General features: G+C 40.9%; 1 protein-coding gene and 1 long non-coding RNA gene across 7 annotated transcripts in view; one reads left to right on the forward strand and one right to left on the reverse strand.

Moving 5' to 3' along the window:
- Positions 1–1,120: 1,120 nt before the first annotated feature.
- LOC146762602 (uncharacterized) lies at positions 1,121–2,604 on the reverse strand. The gene is made up of 2 exons (XR_014946359.1): positions 2,466–2,604; positions 1,121–1,908 (listed from the first exon to the last, which is right to left on the reverse strand). It is a non-coding gene; the product is annotated as an uncharacterized LOC146762602 (long non-coding RNA).
- A 21-nt stretch (positions 2,605–2,625) lies between these two features.
- Positions 2,626–27,751, forward strand: part of IGSF5 (immunoglobulin superfamily member 5) — a 31,969-nt gene continuing 6,843 nt past the window's right edge. For 2 of the 6 annotated variants that reach the window (XM_015882824.3, XM_085548274.1), the window contains exons 1-8: positions 2,626–2,798; positions 5,449–5,650; positions 12,768–13,088; positions 14,098–14,406; positions 18,898–19,026; positions 20,058–20,082; positions 21,978–22,090; positions 24,653–24,729. In XM_015882824.3, the coding sequence (XP_015738310.1) occupies positions 5,593–5,650; positions 12,768–13,088; positions 14,098–14,406; positions 18,898–19,026; positions 20,058–20,082; positions 21,978–22,090; positions 24,653–24,729 (1,032 nt within the window). In that variant the 5' untranslated portion in view covers positions 2,626–2,798; positions 5,449–5,592. Of the gene's footprint in view, positions 2,799–3,437; positions 3,676–5,448; positions 5,651–12,767; positions 13,089–14,097; positions 14,407–18,897; positions 19,027–20,057; positions 20,083–21,977; positions 22,091–24,652; positions 24,730–27,751 lie in introns of those variants that run through there. The other 4 variants (XM_085548267.1, XM_085548279.1, XM_085548256.1 and 1 more) reach the window with 3 other exon arrangements.

Here is a 27,751-nt window from a genome sequence, read left to right on the forward strand (position 1 = left end):
TGAGTATACTGTTGGTCTGTTCTGGGCAGTTGTAGTCAGGTTAGTTTCTCATAAGATGGGAAATATGAATTTTAAAACCACTTTGACCTGAGGAACTTTAGACTCAGAATGCCAACCTTCCAGGAGAGCTCCTCACTAAGGAGGAGCATCAACTGGGCCTTTAGATGCAAAAACCTCCTCCCAGAGCAATGGTGTACCCAGCATGTGGCAGCTGACCCTGTTTTGAGAAATCTCACAATGCTCAAAGTCCTGAGGGCTAATGCAGTGACAAGTAAGTATCTATAGCACTTTGTAGATCTCCGGACCACTTGAGCTTTTGAAATCACTTATTTGCCAGATTTCTACCTCTTTCAATGTAAGGTGATACACTAGTTTGTGAAAATCATAATGGGTGTTGTATGCATCTTTACATGCTTAAGGATATGGCCAATCTACGGAGTATCACAGATTGCAGTGTGGTAATGAGACAGCTGATCAGCATGTGATTAGACAGTGTTGTAGCAAAATTTGTAGCACAGATGCAGCAACATGCCATCCAGAGGGACCTTAATAAGCTTGAGGACTGAGCCAAGACAAAACATCATGAAATCCAAAGAGATGAAGAACTAAAATCTGCAACAACCCTGAGGTACAGGCTGCAGTTATACTACCTATGTGACAGTTGGTAGGAAACTTGGTTGAGACCTTCGGGAAGGGAATAACTGCTGCTCATTGCAAATATGGCAAACCATGTACTAGAGCATGTTCAGAGATGAGTTTCCAGCACTTTCAAAGCAACTGCTATGCTCCTCTACTGGGCACATCTGGAAACCTCTGTGTGATTTGATGCCCCCTCAGTTCAGGTAGGGTGTGGTGAACCAGGAGAGGGTCCAGGGGCAGGAGATAAGTGGCCAGGGTTCTAGAACACAACACTAGTGAGGAGATACTAAGAGAGCAGGGTTTTAGTCTGGTATGGAAGAAGTTAAAGGGTTATCTAAATCTACCCAAAAGAACAATTACAAAGGGTTATCTAAATCTACACAAAGAACAATTACAAAGATGACAAAGACTATCTCTTCTCAGTAGTGCGAAGTCATAGTTTTGTACAAGTTCTAAATGCAGATATTATTGTTCCTGAAGCTTTTTACCAATAATTATATTTATTAATCCAAACCAAAATCCAATCAATTCATTCTCAGCACTTTTCCCACTTGGGCAACCTGGAATGGAATCCACTTATTAGATACTTTCTTTTCTTCCTCTGTTTTTATTTGAATGGAAATCAAAATATTCATAGATGTTAAGAGTACAGTTTTGAAAGTGGGGATGCTGGCTGAACAAGAGTGTGAGATTTTAGATTTTTAGAAAAGATACATGTGGAAAAGCAAAGATGTCAAATGAAAGAAAAATTACATTTGCTTGGGAAATTATAGGAAGTCTGATTGTTCTGTTGCTTTTTTAACAAGTCAGGGTGATACGTTTTTTTAGTAAAGGAAAGTTTCTGAAATTTAGTGTTGGAAATGGATCAAAACTCCCCAAACAGAATGTTTCCTTTCCCTTTGCTGAAGTGAATCTTATGTCAGTTTGGCATTAATTCTTACTGGCTAGAATTGTTACTGTGATTAGAAAGATATATAGTTCAGGAAAATCATATGTCCCTTCTTTATGATTTAGGCTTCTTGGCAGATGGACTCATTAGCAATACTTCCTGATGTGTCACATCAGCTCAACTTACTGGCCTGGAGGATGCAGTTGAGATTGCAGAGGAAGAAAGGCTGTAGTAATGGTAAGAGCATCTCTCTTAAGACTGCACTGCAGCTTTGGTGACCATAAGTGACTATAGATGCTCCAGAAAAAGGTTTGCTATAACCGCACAAAGAAAACAAAACAGTTCAGAATGGATGTGCCAGAAAAAGGTGTGATTTAATCCTGTAAAGAAAAACAAAATTCAGAATCAGAGATCCTTGTGGGTTCCTTCCAATTCTGGATTCTATGAAACTTGCAGGGGGCCCATTTTGTCAGTGCCCTGAGGGTACCACCAGGCCTGACCCTCCTTTGGCAACTGCCTGGAATCCCCCCACAGCCCAAGTGTCCATCTCAGTTCCTGGGACCAACGTTCCCTACCCCAGAGATGCTGCACGCATCATTGGTGTCCCTTATCCAACCTCTGCACCAATCCTCTTGGCACCACCTTGTGGTGTTGTCACCTGCCATATCTCCAGCCCCATCTTGCAGCCCAGACCCCCTGGATCCTCATTGGTTCTGTCAGGGGCTGTGATGGCCTTTCTGTCCCTGTCTCTGGGAAACATCAATGAGGACATAGCTGGTGTGGGGCCCCTCAGCACCCAGCTCACCCTGGCCCTTGGGAGTCCTGTTGGGTGCTTCTGCTCCCCACCATTTTGCCTGCAGTACTGTGACAGAGGGGTGTGCACCAGCACTAACACACAACCTCGTGGCTACAGAATATGTTAAATAAATGTTATGACCTGTACAGACGGCACAGCAGCAGCCCTCCGCTGGGACATCAGGTGTCGTTGCCAATCCAGCTTTTCAGGTCGGGACAGCACGTAACTCGCTGCCACCGGCCCGTCATCAGCATTACACGCTTCCTCCAACAGGACTGGTTAAATATTAACACCACAATATGCATATTGGGGCGGGCGGAAAGGAAGACGCAGCCCTCACCTTATCTACCGTGGGGACAATGACAGACCAAAGCCCAGCCACGCAATCACGGGATCACACGGGCACTCACCCCACAGCACGGAGCAGGGAGAGGTGGCAGCTGGGCCTGGGGAAGGCTTCTTCCAGGAAAGAAGGTGAGGGCTCACCAACTGAGTGCTGCTTGCGTGTGACAGAGAGTGGGTGGAAAAGCACAGTTAGGTATCCAGGGGAAGCGATCCTTGCTACCCTGCAGAGCTGCGTTGCCTGGCAAAGGGAGTGCTGGGGGAAACACAGCTTAACCCTCTCCCTGGCTCTTGCTTCAGCTGGGAGGCCATCAGCTGTTGTGCATTCAGGGTGATATCGTCCCCTTCATCTGGTGTGGGTGCAGGCAAAATTGGACTTGGGTCAAGAACAGGGGCTGGGAGCAGTGCCTGCCTGCAGCTGCCCCACACAGATAGCAATACCAGCTGTTTATGAGTGAGATTACAACCGTGTCTGTCTGCTTTAGAGACATGCTGGGTCCTGGGGGTGCTCTTTGTACCGGCAGATCCCTCCCAAGATGGTGACTTCCTGGTTAAGGACATGATACTGACGTCTGTGTTTGCTTCCTGGTGCTACCTTGAGGCAGTTTCAGTTAAGGCCGCATATTATGCTAATACTTACAGCTACCAGGTGTGTAAGTGTGTGCTGCAGGCTGGGGCAATGAGGGAAAGGAGAAGGCTCTGCAGCCCCTCCCCTCAACTACCTGTGTGAGCCTTCCAGTGAGCACGTAGCCAAGGAAACACAAGTCTTTCAGAATACCTCAGGCATGCCCAAATCAACCTACAGACTATCTCCCTCCCAACACACGGATGAAGAAACTGGCACAGACTAGGCTTAAAACATTGATTAATTAACAGGGCTGCCCTTTTAAGTTTGTCAGGCAAATCGAAAGCTTGCAAAATGGGGAAAAGCAGAGCAAACTGCCAGCTGATCACATCACAGCTGCTGCACTCAGCTCCACAAGATCCTTCCTGCTCAAGGCACCCATTGGTGAGTAGAGCTGCAGGATAGCTTGGCACTGCAATCAAACACACCTGGCTGGAGAACAACAAGGGTTTTGTTGGTGATGTGGAGCCCATGGCAACATGCCAGCACCTCCTGTAAGAATCCTCCCTGCTCCAAGTGCTGCTGCAGATCTCCCCTTGCTGTTCTTCTACGTCTGCTTTCACAAAAGTACTGCTGGAAATTAAGGCAGAGTTGTTGTGCAGAATGGTGAAAATCTGCTTCTTCCTTGAGTCTAGCATAACAGTTGGGCCAGGACTCCTGTGGTTTGGCCCTTGGTGCAGTTTTGGTTTAAGCAAGAGGATGATTTAAAAGTACACTTCTCACAGTAAACACAGGGTATTTCTATGGTGATACTGATATTTATGCGTGGCCACAAAGAGCACTTCTGAAACCAAAAGTACTTTCCTGACAAGAAATAAGGGCTCACCACAAGACCAAATCCTCTGGGTTGCATCCCGCTCATGAAGGAAAACTCAGATTTCCCAGATGAGATGTTTGTAAACCAAGCAGTGCAGTCAAACAGCCTCCCATGTGTTTTGAGAGGGAAGAGAACAATCATAGAATGGTTGGAAGAGACCTCAAAGATAATCAAGTTCCAGCACCCTGCTGCAGGCATGTTTGCCAATTGCTAGATCATCTCACACACGTGAATCACAGAAGCTGGAAAAACAGAAAATGTACAATTAAGGTGATGGCTTCAACCCTAAGCTCTGTATTCTATCTACGTCCACTGTGGAAGTGTGATCATGCTGATGGGAATATGATTGTTTTGGAGAAGAGGAGGCTCAGGGAAAACCTTATTGCTCTCTACATCCACCTGAAAGGAGAGACTCAGATGTTTGGAAAAACTTCTTCTCAGCAAGAGTGGTGATGCAGTGGCACAGGCTGCCCAGGGAGGTGGTGTAGTCACCATTCCTGGAGGTGTTCAAGATCCGTGTGGATGTGGCACTGAGGGATGTGGGCATGGTGGGGATGGGCTGATGATTAGGTCATCTCAGAGGTCTTTTCCAACCTTAATAATTCTGTGATTCTACGGTTTATTTTGGAGTGTAAGGGGATCTCACAGATTTAGAGAAATAGTGCTTAGCTGGTACCTGGGAGGAGGTTTGGTATTTCCCATGGCTGGCTCTGGGTGGGGTGGCTAGTGGTGGGTAGGATTGTAATGGTGACGCTGGTGCTAGGCTGCACCTGTGAATTTATGAATAGGAATCCTTATTTTGGTCTAACACATATGGAAAAGCAGTGAAACATTTTTGGGGATGTAACAACGCACTGGGGCATGTTCCCATTTTCCCTCCTAAAGGCTGTCCTTTTTGTCTGCTTCTTGTAGGAAAACAGTTCCTGACATACAAGTCAGCTCCTCTGCAGCCCCAAAGAGCAGCTAGGGCCTCACTTTAGACTCTGTCTGACAAGCAAGTGATGGAGCACAGAGCTCATTACTCGGCCAGGATACTGCCGGTGGTACGAGCAGGGCATCCTCCATGTGCATGTGATTACAGGCAGCTAAAAGAATTATTTTTCCCAGCTGCTTATGATTAACTATAATGGTGCAGATAGGGCTCCCCTGATGCAATCTGTCCTGAAGCAGTAGTGTTACAATACACAGGATGGACTGAGGGATGCAAGGTCTGCAGGGGAAGTTTTCTCTGGAGTGCTGAAAGCTCAGCTACTTCTTTTCAGACAGTTGTTCTAACAGGAGGTACTGCTTTTCCTTCAACCCTTGCCTTATTTAATCATCATTTTTTGTTTGCGTTACAGGTCACATAAAGTCACGCTTAATCACAAGACGCAAAGCAACAGCTCATTACTGAGTTTCTCCATAAGTTCTGTCCTTCAGCTTCTTCTCAAGCATTCAGTGACTGCTGTGGCTTTCTGCCTTAGGGACCAGGAGAGAATGCTCCAATGGAGAGGTTCCAGAAGTTCATTTTACTTCCTTTCATCTTAGCTGCCTCGCTCACAGGTAGGACACATTCATAAACTATGTGATGAGCCACTGTGGACAAAAGGTGTGAGCTAATTTTCAAGTTATGTAAATGGCAGTTACCAGCAATATCAGACTGAAGAGTGAATCCCACAAGGGAATTATTCAAAGTGTTTAAAATGGATAAGTTTTCATTTCAAATCTGAATGATCTAATGGCTTCGAGTGATCTTCAGTATGCAGGATGAGCAGTGGAGGTGTGGGGAGGAGGCTGCCCTCTCGCTGACACTGAGCAGGGGGTTTTGCCATTTCATTGCACCTCATCCTTACCCACCTGTCTATTCAGGAGTGCTCTTGAGGGTGTAGCCGTAAAGAGCTCAATAACAGCTTATTTTGCTTCCTAAATACGTATAAATTATTGCTTTTTTTAGCTTGCCTTCAGTTTACATTTTGCATGCTTGAGTCTCAAAGTGAACACAAATACAAGGCGGAACCTTTATGGAAATGACTATGAGGTGACTAGTTGGGTATCAGAGATGATGCTGATTTGTTTATTGTCGTTTAGTTGTGGTTCTAAGAGGCTCTGAAAGGATGAGCTGCAGTGGGATGGTGCATTGGCTTAATAACTAATAAAAGGAAACACAATGTAGCACAGAACAGTGAGTTTATTGGGCAGAGTGCTGTTCCCAGTAGAGTTATACAGGGATGTGAGGTGTTCCACAAACTGCTGAACAACTCATGAAGTGCAGAGTGAGCTGTCAGGTGGCAGACTGTGCAGGTGGCGTAGAATTACTTAGGACGGCCAAATGCAAGAAGAGACTATGAAGGTTTGCCAGAAAATATCACGATGCCAAGTGAATCAGTAATAAAAAGCAGAAAATATTCAGTGCAAAGCATTACTTAACTGAAGATGAAGAGTATATATCTTTGGAAAGAGTGCAAGTTGCTGAGAAAGAGAGGAAATTTCACCACTTAGTGTCTTCAACTGGGGAAAAACGATGACATTATATAAATCCACAGAAGGCTTATGTCTTGAGTACTGAATGTTAAGTTATTCCTTCCATTTTAAAGAGAACAAACTATGTCTGAGTTATTAATTATGGCAGAGGTGACCTGTGGAATGATGGTCCTGGCATTTGTTTCTCTGCTTGTAGAAAAGAAACTAGCAAAGATATTTTAAAACATATGTATGGAGATGAAGAGTGGGTTGGCTTTTTAGAGTTTCAAGAAGTTTTACTTGAGGCCACTAGTTCCATCAGAAAGGAGATATAAATCAAACAGAAGTGTGTGTTTTTCTTGACAGGATGTCATCAAATAGTAAAACTTGTGATCACTGCATGTGGAGGATACCAAATTATGAACAGGCTGAAAATAAAAACAATATGCAGATATAAACCGGGTGCATGTGCATTTGTTGGTTCAGGCAGTCCTTAAGTCCTATATTTTGAGATACTGAGATGTGATAGTAAGGAAGTCTCAATTTTACTTGTTATCATTCTTGTATTTTCTTCTTACACATTCAGAACAGGAGTCTTGCGAGTTTTAGAGGATGTTTATTTCACTGATGCTTTTAGTCAAGCGCAATTGCAATATATGCTATTGCCCCAGCTTCAAGCTGTGTTGGGGCAGCAGGCATTGCTTGCACTGTGTGGTGCAGCCACGGGCCACAGCCCAAAGTGGGCAGAAAAAGTGTATTGTGGAGAGAAAAAATTGCTGTATGTAGGCTGCTGAGACAGCTGCATGGCAGTTTGAGTGTTGTCCTAGGTAGGCACTCTGGGCTTTCTGGCAGCAATAGCACTGCAGGGTTGATGTGTGGGAGCCCAGCTTGCTGCCAGTGTGTTGTGGTTACTCCCATTCTTGGAACCCTCATGCCACAGTACAGGAGGAGGAGATGTCCAGCAGCAGAGACAGAAGAGGTTGCAATAAGTCTCTTTCAAATAGTGTCAGACAAAAGATGAGAAGATGCAATTGGGGGCCGTACAAGACTTGGTGTGGGTGGAAAAATGTCACTGAGTACCAGCAGACCAGTGTTGCTTGACTGAAATGTCATATATAAGCATTTTGGAGTATTATTAAATCAGAAAACTAGCTTGTCCTTCTCTGCAGGCTTTTACAAACTCCAACTTATTTTGGCTTTCAAAAAGCTCAGCTTCGGGGCTGCTGGTTTGTGAAATAAACTTGAGATGCTCTAAAGAAAAATCTTACTAAATCCAAAAGAATTTATTGCAGAGCTGGGCAAAGCTGTGGGGTAAGGGATGGAGAAAACAAGGTGCAATGAGCATGGGACTAAAGAAGGAATAGAAAGAAAAGGGGATTTAAAACAAACTGGAAGGAAAAGTGTAGAAAAATGAACAGCAAAGAGGGGAAGGACACAGATGGCACAATAACTGAAGGATAAAATACAGAGTTTTGGGAGGTTGGTAGCAGTACTGAAGAGGAGAATATTTTTAAAATATCATAGTGGTGATGGGGGGAAAAAAAGAGTTGTTATGGCAAAAGGATGAACCCAATCCTGACTTCAGCTGTGCTGCATCCAAATAGATCACACACACAAGGAGGAAAGGGCAAGTCAGTAGAGGAGGAGAGGGAAAGGTAACCATGTCTTAAAGCCCTGAAATGCTGCTGAAACCCTCAGAATGACAAAGCAATTCTTTAGAGTTCCTTCAGGCGGGAAAGGAAAAATACCAGGGACAAAAGCAAAGGCAGTTCCATGGAAAATGATGTTCCCTTAGTGCAAGTGTCAGCTATGGCCCTGAGAACTGAAGAGGCATTTCTGTGTCTCCAAAACCCATGGTGATGTGACACAGGAGGAAATAAGGAGTTCCTAAGGGTGTTGATGTGTATTTGTGTTGGGAAGAACTGAGCAACTGAAATACCGTAAACAGTTATCATATGAAGGAAACTTTCACCATTGGTCACTTCCTTATAAACATTTAATGATGTGACTCAGAGGAGGTGTCCCAACTCAGCTCTGCTCTTCAAAGTTCAAGTGGTAATGAAGCATCATGAAGGCAGTCTGAAACTTCCCTGTTGCAAAGTCATTGGTGAGGTTGTTTGTGTGGGATTTATTACTGGTTGTATATGGGAAAGCAGAAGTTAAACCAGCTATTAAGCACTGAACACATAATTCCTGTGAAGTGTGATAGCAGTCCAGCCTGAAGCTTTAATTCGGTTGAAAGCAACCATCTGCAAGTTATTTTTTAAGCATTATGCAAATGAAGCAAGCATTTTTTTTTCTTCCTAATGTAAGAAACAAAGCCCAATAAAAGAACTAAGAATGCCAGCTTAAAGGACTGGTAACTCAGTTTAGTTCTCACTTCTGTTGTGAACGTCCTCTTTGACCTTACAGAAGTGACTTTATCAGTGTTTGTATATGGGTTGAACAATGGAAGCAATTGTTGATTTGGGACTCTACGTGCCACTGCAAGATTAAAAAAAAAAAAAAAAAAAAAAGGGCAAAAAGATACAGAGGTGAGTTTATAATCACCAAAAATATTTTTGCAACTGATAGAGAAGGCTCTTAAAACTCCTTAGGTACAAACGGAGGCAAGGTTGAGCAATTTCCCATTCCTTGATCCTCCTGCCACCCGTAAGAACCCCATCCAAGGCTTATAAGCCTGTTTTCTGGATCTCAGAAGACAGTGAAAGTGCGTCTGTTACTCAGCAGAACTGGTCGGTGGAAGATGTTGATCTCACCATACCTGTGGACAAATAAAATAGGATTATATTAGATAAATCAAGGGGTAACACATACCTACCTACTATATCCTCTTGATGTGATGAAAGCAATTATTAGCCATGTACTATTAGAGTAACTGATCGCCAATTATTCATGTTTAGCAATAGATTTCAGGCCTGTAGTGGAACTCACAGATGTGGTCTCATAGCAAATGATTAACAGCTAGCAGTGTCCTGAAAATCAACTTGTTTATTCAGAGCTGTGGCAAGCCACTATGCTCCTTAAGAGAGAAAAATGTTTGTGCAAGCGAAGAAACAAAACACAAATGTACACCTGAGAGCTAACATTAAGAGGAACAGTATGAATAAATACTGCATTCCTAAATGAGCAGTTAAATGCATTTTAGTGTTAGGTCCGAGGAAGTTTGCGGACAGCTGAGTCCGTTATCATGGTAGCTGTTTATGTCTGCCTAAGTCAACTAGGAAAAATGCATACAGAGTGTTAAAATCAGGAATCTCAACACATCCATGTGCTATAGACACTATAGCTGTAAAGGGGGTAGTATTATCAAGGGTGGTTACAATGTGAGGGGAAAAAATATAATTCAAACATACGTTTAGTCTTAGGGCAGTGTCTCAAAGTCAGCAATATCTGTTTGAACAGGAATCATAGAACTTGGATGTTGAGTACGAGGGGAAAGGAACATATTGTATGGCAAACTGTCTCACTGGAATGCACTTCATCAGTACATGTTCATTAGAAAACTTGAAGCTCTGTAAATAATACCATCCACAGGCACAAAGGCAATCTCTAACATTCAGAAAGTAAAAAAGAGAAGAGAGACAAAAGAGCTTTTAGTCGCTTTATTGTGTTCAATGTTATATGGGTGGACAGTGACAGGACAAGGGGAAATAGTTTTAAACTGAGATGGGAGTTTTTGGTTAGATATTAGGAGGAAGTTTTTCACACAGATGGTGGTAACACACTGGAACAGGTTGCCCAAGGAGGCTGTGGATGCCCCATCCCTGGAGGCATTCAAGGCTGGGCTGGATGTGGCTCTGAGCAGCCTGGTTTGGTGGTTGGTGACCCTGCACATAGCAGGGGGGTTAAAACTGGATGATTTTTGAGGTCTTCTTCAACCCAGGCCAGTGTATGATTTATAAAGCAACATATTACAGTATGCCTTTAGATTGGATTGCTGAGTTGGTCTTCAAGGTGTTTCTTGTTTTAAAGCATTTCAGTTCACCTTTACAAGACTGAAACTTTGAGGAAATCTTACTGGAAAAAATGTTTGACTAAGTTGAACAAAAATATGCTTAATCATATCTTATCTGGCTTTATTGGCTATCAGTAAAAGTGATGTTTGCTTTTTATTTAATGTTTTATTGCTCATACACAGATATGCTCTGGAAAATGGTGTTGGTAACATAAGGAAGGTGGAAAATTTCTGTAAAGCTTTTTTTTTAATATATATATAAACATGAGAGAATTCTGGGTCAAGCACACAAAGAGCCAGCTAGGTTCTTCAAAACCTGTAAAACAAAGGCTGAAAGGACTCTTGTCTGTCCACCCCCTGCATGTGTTTGAAGACAGAGAGGAGCTATTTATATTAAAGAACAATTCTTGGCACAAAACTGCATAGATATAAACTGCCCTAGATTAAGTGGGAGCTGGGAATTAGAAAATGGTGTTGATGTAGGAACAATGGGATTATGGATCGTATGCCAGGAGTGCCTGCACAGAGGTTCTGCTTGTAAAGTTGTAAATGAGATAAGGATCCTGTAAGGTTTGTGCAAGTATTAAACCTTCCTTTTATGTGAAACAATACAGTATATACTTTCCTTCTTGTGCCAGCTAATGACCAAATGAAACATGAATTTTTCAGTAATTTGTAAATGAATCCATTAATAATTAAACTACATAAAATGAACTAAACTTGAGTTGGACAAACCCTTTAAAAATTACATCATTGTCTTGAATACACTTAGCGATGGAGTAACAGTCATTTCATGATTTCTCCTGGCAAATAATTGAACATTTATACTCAGGCTGATTTTGCAGACATGGAGTTTTAATTACACTGCCATGGACTGTAGTGTCTGATTGCTGTAATGATGCAGAGCTACGGCTTGAATCATTAGGGTAACATTGGCAATACTGCTGCTTTCTCAGGATGAATGTTTGGCAGAAAGTGACAGAACTTGATGGTGAGGTAGGTCTCTTTGGCTGAACTGCAGAGAGTCTGTGGAACCTCAATCCTTAAAAGTGATGCTTAGTAACAGTGAGGCCTACAGGGTGACCCTACAGTGTGAATCTTCCTTCCCTGCTTCACGACACCTGCAACCGACCTAAATTGCTTGATGACTATTTTGTCATCTACTCCTTGAAAGCCATTGGTAGTAGCTCTGCCTTTTTTCTACTGCATGTGGGCATAGCATGTTCTGGGGAACTGTAGAATCATCAAGGTTGGAAATGACCTACAAGATCATTCAGTCCAACTGTCCACCTATTACCAATAGAACCTAGCCAAAACCCAGAGGGAATCACGAAGAACAGAGACCCACGTTCCCAGTTTCACGCAGAAGTATTCTACTTAGTCCTATTCCCTAAGAACAACCCAGATTATTATTTATTCTTTTGTGTCTTAATGTTTGAAGATTTGTCCCCCAGAGAATACAATGTTCTCTTCCTGATGAATATTTTAAGATTTACCCATTTTCCCTGAGTGTTTGTGGGATGAAAGTCACAGCTGCTGCATTGAGAAGAGGCTCTTTATCTTTGTCCTTCACTTCCTGCTTAGGAGAAGCAAGTGCTTCTGCCTTCTCATGCACGGGAGATCTAACACCTGCCTGGGAAACAGCTGCAGGCAGGTTCTTTTGGGAGCAATGAGATCCGGAGCCTGTAGACAAGGAGGAGAAAATAAAATGCCATGATTAGAAGTGAGCTTTTGGTTCTGCAGAATAGTAGATAAGATTCATGGTACCTTTTAAGGAGGCAAACTCATGAATTCAAGCAGCTTTGGTTAGCAGAAAGCCTGAAATGGTGTATGGGGTGTATGAGGTGCCTGCAAGAGAAATAAGGTAAGAGATTGGTGAACAGGGGAAAGTATATGGAAAGATAAAAAAAATCAGTAGCAATCTCAGTTATGGAGAGAGAACCTGGTACACACTCCTTTATTCATTTAAAATCTAGTTATCTCATGTGTTTCCTTATCTAAAAGTGGAACTTAACCTTCAGCAAAGGAAAAGTTATCTACTACTGTTAAACACTATAGAAAATGAGGTAAGAACACTTCTGAAAACATCAGGTACAGGGACATCCATAGCTAGATGAGGTTGCTCAGAGCATAGAGTCGCCTGATCTTGAATATTTCTGGGAATGGAGCTTCCGCCACAACTCTGGGCAACCTGTTCTAGTGCCTCATTACTCTCACTGTGAAATACTTTGTATTTACAGGTTGTTTTCTTTTTCTTTCCAGGTCTTGGCTCTTGTTATTCTATTCTGAGTGGCCCTACTAATGCTACAGTCCTTGCTGGTTCAGAAGCCCGGTTTAATTGCACAGTATCAAATGGATGGACAATTCTCATTTGGTTGTTGAATACAAATCCTGTCCTCACTGTCATTAATTTTCATGGAGCTATTGAAACATCAGATCGCTTCACCTCTCATAGCTATAACAACAGTGAAAGTTTCACCTCAGAGCTGATCATCCGCGACACTCAGCTAAATGACTCTGGAAAAATTGAATGCAGCATTCAGAAGATTGATGGTAACAGCTTTGCCTTTCTTTCTGTGCAAGGTGTGTATAGCCACCAGTAGAAAGCTATTTTATTGTATCACATTTACAGAAATCCTCTTATTAATTGTGCAAATTACCCTGCAAAAGAGTATGTTCTTATTTACTATTATTCCTCTCCACAGATGATCTTGTCTTAATTTTAGTCAAAGCAGATTTCACTCACAAAGTGCCTTTAAAAAGGCTTGAACTGCCCTTGTTTTTCCCTGTTATCTCTCTTATTCTTCACTGGACTATATTGAAGTGCCAGAAGTCTGTATCAGGCCCACTGGCCTGACGTCAAAATGGATCATTTGCCTAGAAACATTATGGATTACCTTCACTCCCCTCCCGGACCTTCTGCTATCTTTAGGATAGATTCCCCTCCTGCTGTCTGACTTAGGAATCAGTGTGTAGCCCACTTTTTGAGTTTGATTTAATGTTGTGCAGAAGTAAAGTCTTTGAGATACAATGTGATACTCTTCATGCCATAGCTGTTGCAAACTACCACTTCCAAAGAAGAAAAACACTCCTGAACATCAAGTCCCTGTGTACGAGACCTTCTCTTCAAAGCATCAGTAGTGACAGAGTACACCCAATAAAGCAGTATCTCACTGTCAGACACTGTCCATTTCAGAGTTGCTTCATGCAATAGGAATATCTCAGCTGTCTGTCTTGGTATAGTTTCCAAGGCTATACTTAAAGCTTATGGAGAAACAGTATTATTTCATTATATTGTCCTTCAACTAGAAAAATAATATTATGCCCCAAAAGTGTAATTTCCTGCTTTTTAATGAAAAGCTACTGTAAGCTAAGACTAGTGCTTTAAGCATACTGAATAATGTGCCCATTTAGCTGCAACATCTGCTTGTTTGTATCATGAATATCTTATATCATTGTTAATCAGCTGTTTTAAAATTAATGTCTCAAGGTATAGCTAATTTGAGTTGGCAAGGTAAGCTTTAGAACTATTGGGTGGAAGGCAATGTGGCTAAATATTGTGGAAAAACAAAACCTCTTCTCACTCCCACAGTTAATGGATCTTTACTCATCAAAAACAGCACTTTAATGGTTAAAGAGAACACAACAGTTGAAATTGTCTGTGAAGCATTAGGATGGTCTCCAGCTCCGGACATTACCTGGATGACAAATGACACTCTTATTGATAAATCAAGATATGTTACCCAGCAAAGTCAAGGATCTAATGACCTCCACAATGCCCTCAGCCTCCTGACTTTGACTCCAATGAATACTGAGATTTTGACATGTTTAGCTGACATAGAAGCACTCTCTAACCCTCAGAATACAACCATAGCTGTTATTGTTGGCAACTCTACTCTAGGTGAGTGCTTTTTGTACTTTGCCTTTTCTGTTTTCTCAGAACTGTGCTTTATGCTTTGTATTGCTTTGAAAAGGCTTTCGTTTGTAACTAAAATACTGTTAGATATGCAAAGGTGATAGAATTAGGACTTGGTAGTTTCACCTGGTATGCAGGTACAGGAAACTTCACTACTAGAGTGTTTCACTACTGGTACAAGTCTAATGAACCACAAAGTCTTAGATTAATTAGGCCTGTAACCCTCCTACTGTTATGGTCACTTTCACATCATGGAGGAACATGAAAATTCTACTACAGCAACATTTGTAAAACTCTTGGAACAGTGCATCAGTTGCTTTTAATTGACTTTTATTTAGGGAAATTCAGGGTTGCATATTAAACTAAGCAAATCTTTCAAGAACTACTAGTGAAGCATTTGATAACCCTAAATATTGTTGCTAACGTTGTCAGCATTTTTTTGGTAATGCTGCTAATTTTCGACCTCACTGACTACCTTTGTATTTCACAATTTTATGTGTTCATAGTATTAGGATGTTCATAAAGAAAATGGTGATTTTTATCTGATTTGCCCTGAAAATGTGGGAAAAAGCAAGTGTTAAACTCTCACTGAAGATCTAACTTCACGATCTAGCTGAATCCTATGGAAAATGCTTTTCTTTTCCATAATACAAGAGCAATTAAAATGCAGTATCTCCTTGCAATTTAGTAATAGTTCAATGCTGATAGTAAGACAATCCCAGATAATCCTTGGGAGCATTTCTGTATAGGGACTGGGCAAGCGCCTCAACTATAAAGCAGAGGACTCTCAAGACAAGTTGAACTTGAGGAGCTAATAGCATGGCAGGTAGCTAGGGTTGCTGGATATAGCTACACTGCTGAGATGGTGACACAGTCCACCCTACAGTGACATCCCTTTTATTGGTCTTAGTCCATGGGAATTGCTTGGGTTATATGGAGTACTTTTTTTCTTCATGGTGAGTCTATGGAACCCCATCTGACTTCTGTGCAGAGTAGGGCCTCTAATCTGTGTTTCTCTTGGTAATGTGGTGAGCATAGTGAACTTCTATGATCATACTGACAGCTTCTCTAGATGTACTGATTCTTCTAGGTGAATATGCCGCATCCAAAACGTTCTCTCATAGAGTTTTGGTGAAGGGTATCATATAAAAGTTTTTACATACAAACAACTGAGGAGGTGGAGTAATTTTGCCTTTAATGCATGAATCATTATCAGTTTGTCTTTTCAGAAGTTCATTTTGCCACTCTTAATGTGATTATTTTGTAGTCAGATTGCTCCTAATGACTAAGCAAAATAGAACTTTTGTGAGGAAATTAATAAATTCCTCTGCCTACTTGTTTGTGAAGTACTGAAGTATACACCCTCAGTTTCCATAGCTACTTATTGTAAATCAGAAGAGGAGAAAAACAGATGTCATGAAGCATAAATAGTGATTGTATAGGGCCATCTTTCATTGTTCTTCAGAAAAATCATTTTGCAGCATCAGACACTCAACATCTGTTAGCATTTCAGCATATGAAGTCTTCAGATTATTAGAATGAAATAGACCTGACATTTATGACAGAGGAAGATATGTAATGTACGTCACACATGAAATTTCAAACCTTTCAGTCCTTCCCAAGGCTGTTGTATTGTACAATCCAGCCTTCACTTAAAACTTGAGGAATCTAATTCCTCCAAGTTCTTGATAAGCAGTACTTGACCACGCAGGAAAACTGCAACCCAAAGCCCTCTGAGCCCCCTTCAGCCAGCTATCACCTCACCAGCATTCTTCCTACATGTCTAAATCACTCCTAATCTCAAACCTCTTCATATGGCTAACACAGAGATGCATTTTTGCATCAGTTACTCATCCTCATAGGTACCTCACTTCCAGCAAAGTTTGGCTGAGCCCCAGATTTGAGAATTTCTATGAAGTTATTGCAACAGATGTATTCACAAAGCTGTTATTGGAAATGAGGCTCTTGGCAGTGTCCCTTAGCTGTTCCCAAGCTCTTTGTGGTGTCAGTGTTGACTCTGTGTGGTCTTTGGACTGCAGAAATGGAGACTGAGAATATGCCAGGTGCCTGATCTTCCTTTGTTTTTTTCTTAACCAGAAAATTCCAAAGCATTCAAGAAGTGATGTCCAGCATTGTCGAGTCTCTAGTTTCTCCTTTGGCATCAGCACATGCTAGAGAAAATTCCTTTTCTTAAAGTACTTTACATAAGTGAGCTTGTAGGCTGCTTTAGGAAGAGCAGTGGAAGGGAGTACTTGAAGGGTGCCTGTAAGGAAGAGAGGGACTGACTAACAGTGATGGGACAAGGGGGAATGGCTTTATATGAAAAGAGGGAAGATTCATGCTAGATGTTAAGAAGAAATTATTTCCTCAGAGGGTGGTGAGGTGTTGGCACAGCTGCCCAAAGAAGTTGTGGTGCCCCATCCCTGAAGATGCTCAAGGCCACATTGGAGAGTGCCCTATGGAATGAGGAAGTGATTTTCTCCACACTGTACACCTAATGTAATTTGATGTGCATTTACTTGTACTTTCATACTGAACTGGCAGGCCTTGCATTCACATCTGCTAGTCTCAGTTCCAGTTTCTAACCTCTATAGCTAAGTAGTTGTGTCTTTCATATTTTAGACATTGAAATTCCTGTGGCTTGCTTTATGGAACAAAACAGAGCACAATATGTATCTTTGTTGCAGTACTTCTGGACAGAAATATTGTGAACAAGTTCCTCACCAATTGTAATCACAACTGATTGCAGCCTGCAGATTTAATTACTAGTCTGCAGGTTGCTGAGAGCTTGTTTTCTCTAATTGTCAGATGAATTTCAAAATGTGCTGATTGTGCATTAAGCAATTTGTTCCAGACTTCTTTAATCCTAATCAAAATGACACAAAATTTGGAGAATTCAAACTAACAAAGGCCCAAGCTTTGTAGGAGGCTCTGGTCCTGTGTTTCTGCAGTCTGAAGTGACAAAAACCCAGGCATTCCAGTTAAATTCATAGTTAGAATGCTTTTCTTTCTTTATTCTTGCCATAAGTAAAGCAGCACATAGTCTGGGTCACACATCTGGGGCATGATTACCTGCAGTCTGCATTGCTGTGGTATCTTTCCCAGATGCTATCAGTTACATATGGCTGTGTGATTGTTAACTGAGACCTCTAATAAGGATGTGACAATCGTAAACCCCATGTGTTGGGGCATTGTTTGGATATTTCCAAATGTGTCATCAAAAGCTTGTTTCTAAAGAACTGTCAAAGCAATTTGGTGTCTGCTTTTCAAAAGGTAGACAAATTAGAGGTGCTTCTAGCACGTTTGGTCAAAACCAAATGGTAGGATGATGTGACAGTCAGACCTGGCACCTTCCTTGTGCATCCAGCTGTGTGAGGAATGTGGGGTATTCTTAACATTCTGTGATGCAGGATCTTTGTTAGTGGAGCTGGTTGCTATGAACACACTTCCTAAGACACCGAATTATCCTGATATCACCTCATTTATCACTGTGCGTTACAGTAAAAAAGAGAAAAAGGAAAGAAAATAATAATAATAATAAAGGAATTATTTATTGTTATGAAAATACCAGTAGTGAAGATGGTTTGATAGCTTCAGTCCTCTGAATTGTGCTTCTCTTTAACTTTTTGGGTGTTCAGTGCTCTTTAAGTGGATAACTGATGAGCTACAAAGTATTTCCAAAATTCAAACACCTGCTGAAATTAGTGGGAGAAATCCCAAGATGGGATTTATTATAAAATCTCATCTACAGGCTGGAGATCTCCAAGATCTCTGTCAGTACTGCAAACCTAGAACAATAACTGTGGTCAGTGGTGGGAAATGGAAGCTTATTCAGAACTAATAATTTCATCTGGAGGGGCACATTCACATTTGGCCAGATGCGTTGTAACCTAAAGTAGCTTATTTCTCTCCACTGATGAGTGTAGGTAGGTAAGGTGCTCGATACTTGTCAAAATTGAATTTTTATGCCTTCTTCTAACCCCAGATATCTCCAAAGGATGATGGGGGACTCAGCATATCTACAGAATGAAGTTTTGTTTGGAATAGAACAGCTGTGTATATTTCAGAAGGAGGAAAATTGTTGGAAAAGTTAAAAACATGATAAATAATTTTCTTTTGGAAACATTCTGAGTTCTTGGAAGCTACCCATAAATACAGAGATCATGGCTTGGATAACACAGCTTCCTTGCTAAATAGTATGTTGGTGAGGCACAGGCTGCCCAGGGAGGTGGTGGAAGCACCATCCCTGCAGGTGTTCAAGAGCGGTGTGGATGTGACACTGAGGGATGTGGGCAGGGTGGGGGTGGGCTGCTGGTTGGGCTGGGTTATCCTAGAGGTATTTCCAACCTTAATGATTCTATGAGTTTATGATTCTAATCAACAAGCAGTTAATAGCTTCTTGCAGAAAAAGTCAATATTATGAAAACAATGTTTTGAGTCTCTGATAATGCAATATTTATCCATTTAATTTAACAGAAAGCAATTACGGTGAAGACAGCACAAGCACGTGGGTTATTGTTCTGGCAGTTGTGTTTTCAATTGTTGGTTTTATTCTTCTGATAATTCTTATTTGGGTTGTCGTGCGCTGCTGCTGCCTAAAGAAAGGTAAGTGGAACTTCATAATTGCCCTGTACGTTAAAAAAGATCTTAAACAAGATAGAAACTACTTATGGAGTCTAGAGTTGTGTAAGCAGTAGGGTGGGCAGAATGATCATGCTCTTAGAAATGACTTGGTTAAAATGCTCCTTACTTTCACCTTTCTCCTATAACTTGGTTCCAAAGTATGAGGGCTGCTCCAAAAGCAATGCCTTCTGTTTTATTATGTTGGTCCACAACATCGGAGGTGGATGCTGATTGGATGGCAGTAGAGGTTGAATGTTGCTATCAGTGTTCCATTACATTTTGTTGCTGGTGACAGACGGCAGCAGAGGGGCAGCCTGACACAATGGCATCAGACACAGAAGTGTGTCTGAAGCAAAGGTATGTCGCTGAATTCATCTATGTGGAAAAAATGACACCTATTGACATTCATCAATGCTTGCTGAACATTGGTGGAGACCAAACAGTGGCTGTGAGCGCAGTGAAGCAGTGGGTGGTGCATTTCAGCAGCGGTGACTGTGCCAGTGTGTCACCTCTGCTGGTGTAGGTGTTTCTAAGCATAGCATGCAGGCTCTTGTTCGTTGCTGGCAAAAATGCAGAGCTAATGGTGGTGGCTGTGTTGACAAATGGTGTTTTGTCACTGAGAATTTGCTCTATCAAACAGTGTTATTTTGCTCTTTGTGTCTGTTGTGGTTTCCATGGTGATAAATAGGAGGCATTACTTTTGGAGTAACTAATGTCATGGGTGACACACAGTTTTGCCCTTCACATTAACTAGAAGGGCATTTTAGGAGTATATTAACTTTCAATGATGCTTTCACTGTTCCTACAGTGAGGCTCTTTGTCGAAGCTTACCTGCAGTGCTCTGTTCCCAGTTTCCCATTGTGCAAGCTGCTCTGCAGGGATATTGCAGTTCTGCACATAAAGGGAGATGCTCCTGCGGTAGCTGGAACACAGTGCATGCACTAAGGGGAGCTCTCTACAGGCCATATTTTATTTCCCAGCGTTTAAAACACTTTTTTTTTCCCTCCCTCCAGGATCCACATACGAAAATGAAGTGAGGTAAGATGACCACACCGGGAGGTTTTTTTTTTTTTTCCTTTTAACCGGGCTTCTTCAGGCCACTGCAGGGTGGTCAGAGGGATGTGCCAGCCTCTGTGCCGCACTGCAGAAGGGCAAACCATACGCTCATACATGGGAGAAACCCCTGGCTGCCTTCGGGTGCTGGGTGTTTGCAAGCGCTTCCACAGGAGGTCACTGCGAGCCCGTGGCTCTGAGGGGAGCGAATTGTGGCTCTGTCGAGGTTCCTTAGTGCCTAACTATAAAATAAAGGAAAAGCTAAAAAAATAAGTATTAAGTGTTGATACATGGCTGTTTAGTGAAGGGCTGTTGGCAAATTGTCATTTATGCCAAACATTTTTTTTGAGGGGGTGGGAGAGGGGGGGATAGGAGAGGGATGAAATGAATAAATTAAAAGCAACAACAGCACTGTTTTCTCTCGAGGAAATAATGCAAATTACGCCACGCTGGTAAACCTCCATGTGATTTCTTAGTTTATGATGCCAAATCAACCATTTTTTATTTTTATTTTTATTTTTATTTTTATTTTTATTTTTATTTTTATTTTTATTTTTATTTTTATTTTTATTTTTATTTTTATTTTTATTTTTATTTTTTTCTTACCAAATGCATCTATATAAATAGTGCAGGACTCCATCAGTAGGAAACAGGATGTCCAAAGGAAGCACAACCTCCATATCAGTTCTGGTATTGAATAAAACACTAGAAAGCATTTTTGCTTGGATTCTGACTTGGTTCTGCCAAAAGCCCTGTGAAGGGGTCAGCAGTGCTGCAACAAAATCAGTCATACATTCAGAGAGGTGTTTGCACTGTGTGGGGATGGTACAGACATGTGAATGTCCTTGCTAGAACCTCAGCTTGTTGGCACTGCCCTCAGAGGATCTGTATGCTGCCTTTCTGATCAGATCCAGAATGAGATGTAGCATACAGTTCTCCCTATTTCTTTGCATCTGATCTGGTGCAAGTGTGGTTGCGTGTTCATGAAATAATCTTAGTACAGTAAAACTTTAATTTTGCAATTAACTTTAAGTGTAGGTTATCATTCCAGCTCCCTAAAAGTTTTGCTTACAGTCTGAAAGTTAAGTGAAAGCTTAGTTAAATGCTTAAGCACTGGGGTGAGTCCAGGCTCAACAGCTTAGTAAGGAAAAGTCAGTGCTTTACTTCCCCCAGTGTTTATTTTTAACTTGTCTGTTTACCTTTTGGTTCTTCCCACACATTTGTAATTCCTTTCACTTGGCTACAGCACAATTTGTTGAGACCAAGAGATCAGATAAAGTAAACTAAGACTATCATGCAACATGTTGCTCCTCCCAAGTAGCCATGGCAAGCTTCTTAGTGGCATTTCACATGTTTGTCCCATGAAAAAGCCATGTAGTCATAGCTGGCTCATCAGGTGTACATCAATAATGCTATTCTGAAGTTCTATGGATCTGTGAAGTTATTTACCCGAAAAACTAGATGGAGCAGTTTTCACAAATACAGTTGAGAATATCTCCACTTTTCTATACAAATCCCTGGATCAGTGTAGTCCCGCTATCAATTTATGCCTGCCATGCCAAAAACAAAGGCAGGCTTCCAACTATCCCAAAGAGGAATCTATGGTTGGAACAAATGAATGGTAGCATGTAGGGTAAGTTATGAGATCACTTACTTTTTTTCTTGCTTCAAACAGAACTTCATAGGTAATATTAACAGAGGGTGAGATTTGCAATAGTTGAATATCTGGAAGGCCCAGATATATTTTGCAGCTCTGGTTTTCAGAAGTAGAGCATAAAATATTTTCTCTGCCATCTATCCAAGAGTTTTTATAATGAAGTTCGACTGATTTTTTTGTGTGTTTTGTTTTTTGTTTGTTTGTTTGTTTTTGTTTTTCCTAGGAAAATTTCAGTTAAGAAGAAAACGGATGACCATTTGGGAAACAGACAAAGGAGTGGTAGCGAAAATCAGGGATACGTTCCAGAAGAACAACATTACACAGGACAGATCCCAAGTGAGTGAATTGCTTATGCCTCTCAACAAAGGCATTTTGGGCAACAAGTCATGTAATTAAATTATAAGATTTCACAGCATCTTGTTAAGGTTTTTTTAGACAAGTGAGTGGACATTGAGGTGTACTGAGAACTGGCTGAGTGGCAGAGCTCAGGGTGTTGTGACCAGAGGCACAGAGTCTGTTTGGAGACCTGTAACTAGTGGTGTTTCCCAGGGTTCAGTACTGGGTTTGGTCACATTCAACATCATCAGTGACCTGGAAAAAGGGGTTGAGTCCACCCTCAGCAAGTTTCCTGATGATACAAAGCTGGGAGGAGTGGTTGGCATGGCGGAAAGCCATGCTGCCATTCAGCGAGAGCAGCACAGGTGGGAGGGTTGGACAGAGAGGAACCTGATGAACATGAGAAAACATAGGGGCCTGCAGCTGGGAAGTCACACACCACATGCATCAGTAACAGATTAGGGGTTGCCCAGCTGGAAATGAGCTATTAGGAGAAGCATCTGAGTGTCCTAGTGGGCAACAGGTTGGCCATGAGCCAGCAGTGTGCCCTTGTGGCCAAGAAGGCCAGTGGAATTCTGGGGTACATTAAGAAGAGCATGGCCAACAGGTTGAAGAAAGTCATCCTCCCCCTCTACTCTGCCCTGGTGAGGCCATATCTGAAATACTGTGTTTAGTTCTGGGTTCCTTAGCTCAAGAAAGACAGGTATCTCCTGGAGGGAGTCCAGCAGAGGGTGACAAAGATGATGTGAGACCTGGACCATATGCTGTATGAGTAGACCCTGGGGCTGCTCAGTTTGGAGAAGGCTGTGAGAGGATCTTATCGTTGCTTTTAAATATCTGAAGTGCAGGATTCAAGTCAATGGGACAGACATTTTTCAGTGGCATCCAACCACAGAACAAGGGGCAACAGACACAGATTGGAACATAGGAAGTTCCATGTGAACATGAGGAAAAACTTGTTAACTTTGAGAGTGACAGAGCACAGGAAGAGGCTGCCCAGAAATGTTGTAGAGTTTCCTTCTCTGGACATGTCCTTCACCTGCATGGACGCTAACCTAGGGAACTTACTTTAGCAGTGAGGTTGGACCAGATGATCTCCAGAGGTCAATTCTAACCTCTGTGATTGTATGATTATATGCACATTTGAAAGAAAAACAAAACACAGAATAAAATCGAAGAGAGAAATAAAGAAATTTCACAGGGAACACAGTAGACATGACACAGTTTTGAAGTTCTTTTCCTTCAGTTACCTCTAGGACTTGAACTGTAGTTCTGACTAAAGCTGATCCTTAGAAGGCTTTAGTGATCATCCATGTATAGGTTTGGGTTTTTTTTGTTTTGTGTTTTTGTGGGTTTTTTTTGTTATTTTTTTAAGGGTTTTTGTTAATAGCTTTTTTGCAGTGTATGTAACCTAACAATAACCATATTTTAATTCATTCAATAAATTATTGCAATGCCAATTTCTGTAACATTGTAGTTAAAAAAAATTCCCTTTGGTAATGATATTTCAGGATAGCATGTTGCTATCCTCCCCATGCTCTCAATGTTTGCATAATTTTGGGGGATTATACAGCCAGGGATGAGAGAAAATGTATCTGGTAGTTTTTCTGAGTATCATTACAAGCTTTCTCCTGCAGTGTTTCCATGTAACAGAGGATGGAGGTCTTTACACACATCTTTCCTCCCAGTCTTTTCCTAAGGAGTCTTCATCCCAAGTAATTCCATGAAAAAAAGAGGCAAGAAAGCCTGATTTCCAATCTCACCTGTTGATAGGAAAGACTTTGAACATAACAAACACCTTGAGACCATCCAATAAGTTCAAGTGCTACAGAGTTACTGATGTGTGTGGAGATGCACAATCACAGTGAACATAAGCAGATCTTATTCATGTCCCTAAGAAAGCAGACTTAGAATTATGTTTCACAGTAATGACTCTTACAAATTTTATTCATCTGTGGTCTCTATAAGATGGTTACTGCACAGTGATGACAAAGTAGTGACAAGGTAGAACAACGACAGCCAGAGGAGCAGAGGCTGGAAGAAGTCCAGTTTTTAAGCAGTCTACATTTTCCATAAGAAAGCACAGTTGAGCAACCATCTTTACAGCCCTTTTCCCCACATTGCTGACTTCATTAGTAAAAATATGCTAGTGAATTATGATTCTACTGGTAGATGACTAAGGCATTATAAATTCTAGTCCTTAAGCACAAAGTCTCTTCAAAATCAAAAGTAAATCTCCACCAAATCTTTACCCAGCATTTGCATTTAGAACCACGTAATTATCTAAACATTTAATCAGGCATTTAATGACAAAATTATTGTGAAGAATCTATAACCCAGGCATAAACCCTTGTTTCTCTAGCAAATACATTGTGAAGAAATAAGTGCAGTCGAAAGATTTCAAGATCGTATGGCATTGTTAAATTTAGAAGTTACAAAAAAAAAAAAATATAAATAAATAAAAGGAAAAATTAAATAAAACTAGTCAAATTGATTCTGCTGTTTGTGGTTTGTACCATGATGGATGCTGAATAACAGTAATTTTATATATTCTTATTACAGCAACTGTTTCTCTTCCTCCAATGTCTACAAAGTTCACTGTCCCTCGTTCAGATTTACATGCCAATTCTGCATCAAAGGTAACTGTAATGCTGGTATCTTGATGTTGGTTTTTCCTTTATTTTATTTTATTTTATTTTATTTTATTTTATTTTATTTTATTTTATTTTATTTTATTTTATTTTATTTTATTTTATTTTACACAGTGGATATTGTTCTGTACTCAAATGTAGACTTTGGGTGGAAGTAGATGTTTAAAAGTCAGTTAGCATTTTAATTAGATAAGTAAAATGATCCCTTAAACATTCCTGATTCTTTTGCTTTGTACATGCCTCTGGTGTTAATCTCGCATTTAGACAGATTTACTGGGAAGTGGGAGGTGGAGAAGAAACAGGCACCCCTGATATCTGGAAGGAATTTCTAATAAGGCTTTAGTTGCCATCTTTTCACCTCGGATCCCTGCCACATATTTCTTCCCACCTCCCATGCTAGAATTACAGAATTGCAGTAGGCTCCTCCTTAGATGTCTGCTTTTTTTCTTTGCATTGCTTTTCATATTTTTCTTCCTCCAAATGCCAGCGAGGCCTTTTTCCCAACACAGTGGGTAACCCTGAATAGGGTCAACTTGCCACAGGAAAAGATAATTGTCTTCTCATCGTTCCCAAGATCAAAAAGTTGCTTCTTCTCTGAACAGCCCATTTATATCACTAATTAAATGTTTCAGACACACCAGGCAGAAAAGCTCTGGCTCAGCTCTTCAGAATTAACCTTTACGTATACAATACATTAACCCATTGTAATGCAAAGATGCGTTCTGGATGTGTAGTAATGCTGCACAGTTGTTAGACATGTGCTGTTGCAAAAGTAGATGTTTGCAATTATTTTTATCTCCTCAGTCACTAGACCAGAGGAAGTGTGGATATGTGATGGAGGCGCAGATGTATGTGAGGCTTGACGTTCCTTTGTAAACAAAATCCAGTGTAGATTTTTCACTGAGATGGCAGTGAGGTACTGGAACTGACTGCCTAGAGAAGTTGTGGATGCCCATGCCATAGAGATGTTCTAGGATGGGCACTAAGCAGCCTGGGCTAGTGACTGATTTAGTGGCTGGCAATCCTGCCTGTGGCAAGGCTGTTGGAACTAGATGATATTCCAACCCAAACAATTCTCTAGATACTTCACAGAATCACAGAATTGTAGGGGTTGGAAGGGACCTCTAGAGATCATCGAGTCCAACCCCCCTGCCAAAGCAGGTTCCCTACACCATGTAATGGTTACATTATGGTTACATTCATGTTTACATACATACATGTTTACTTCACGGTTGGATTTTCCAATTGCACTTCCATGCTGCAGAAGTTCAGTTCTTAGCTGCTGCTATTGTGAAGCATGGTGAGGGGCTCTCAGCAACACAAATCATAATTTATGCTATACATTTGTAAAATATATTTTTTTGAAAATTGATATTTTTTTTTTTGCCAGTGTTCTCTTGAGAATGTAGCGGTGGTATGATACCAAGCTCACCATTCGGTGCAGTGATAACTCATTTATTTTTGAAGATATGTTTCAATGTGTGCAATGCAGAAATCTGTCTTGAGATGACATTGTATATAAATCATAGCAGAATGTGTTTAGTTCCTGCAGCATACAATGAAATTTAGGAAGCACTCAGGCCATGATTAAAACAATGATCAAAATAATGGTAAAAATAGGAATGATAATGATGTGTCTGTGGCTGGTAGCTATCATGCTTGACATTAATTACTTGTTAAACAAAATATTATTAATGCAAAGCTGAAAAGCATGTACAAAACAGCTGAGAATTGAAACACGAAACTGAAACACAAATATAGGTACAGGCCTCCATGTCAGATGCTAGATTAGATAGTCTAGGAGGTCCTTTGCAGTTCATTGGGTAGGGAAACTTCAGAATCCATCCAAGGAACTTAGCATACAGTGTCTGTTTAAGCACTTGTACCTGGACAATACATTGTATAAGTCTGCTAAGGTGGCTTCTTCTTGCATCAATAATTGCATGCATACTTTGAAAAATAACAAGACAGAATCTACAGATGAAAATTATTATATTATGAATATATATATATATATTAATATGTTGGAGGAATGTTTAGCAGTCTAAAAATGGCTTGTGAAGACAAATTGCTTCTAAGCTTGAACAGAGCTGCTCAGTATATAGTGGTGGCACCATCTTGTGTATACAGGAGTTGAAAAAGCAAATATTGCTTGATGAAAGTTTACCTTAAATTGTGGATTTGCAGCCCATGATTTAGGTTTATGTGATTATATATAAACATAGTGAAACATTTCCTCGACAAAGTAATGTTTTCTTTTTTTCTTCTTTTACATACATAACCTTCCCTGTTAACTGCAAAATAGAGATTTTCTGACAGAGTTGAGTTACTGGATGCATTAACAAAGTTCAATCACCACTATAGCCAATACACTGCATAATGAATGCTGTAGTGCTCTTTCCTTAGAATACAATCCTTGTGAAGTGGGAGAAACAAATGGCAAGCCATTGAACTGTTTGCTGATTAGTTATGTTTCTCAGTTCCCTTTCCCTACGTGGAAACTGGAAACATTCCCAAAGGTTTTTTGTTTTTTTTTCATTTCAATTTTTTATGTGTTTATTTTTAAATGAGAAATAGAGCCAGGGAGCAACAGAAAGAAAAGGAGTTATCCAGACTATTTTTTCCACAGTCAAGGAGGTCATAAAGTGATGGACTCTGCAAGTTGCCTCACTCTCTAGGTGATTAGGGAAAAGGAGCAAACACCTATATGGTGGTAAAGAAAATAAGTTCTCCTTCCAGAGCAAGGTGTGTGTGAGTCGGAGGAGAGAGGGTGGGAACACAGGGCCCAGCTATTGACAGAAAGAATCATGGAGAATGAGAACCTAAAGCCTTGCATCTCCCTCTTTATGAGATGAAAAAAAATAAGATTTCTGTAGCTGGGTTCCTTGATACCTTATGCAATCTTTTTTTAACCTCAGAAAAAAAGGTCAGAAAATAAGACTGAATGGGAAAATTCAGTAGAGAGTTTAATAATTAGAAAGAAGCTCATGAATGTGGGGAAAAAATAGAA

This window comes from Coturnix japonica, chromosome 1 (genome assembly GCF_054131305.1).
Source record: "Coturnix japonica strain WE chromosome 1, WE-NBRP24, whole genome shotgun sequence".
Lineage (NCBI taxonomy): Eukaryota > Metazoa > Chordata > Aves > Galliformes > Phasianidae > Coturnix > Coturnix japonica.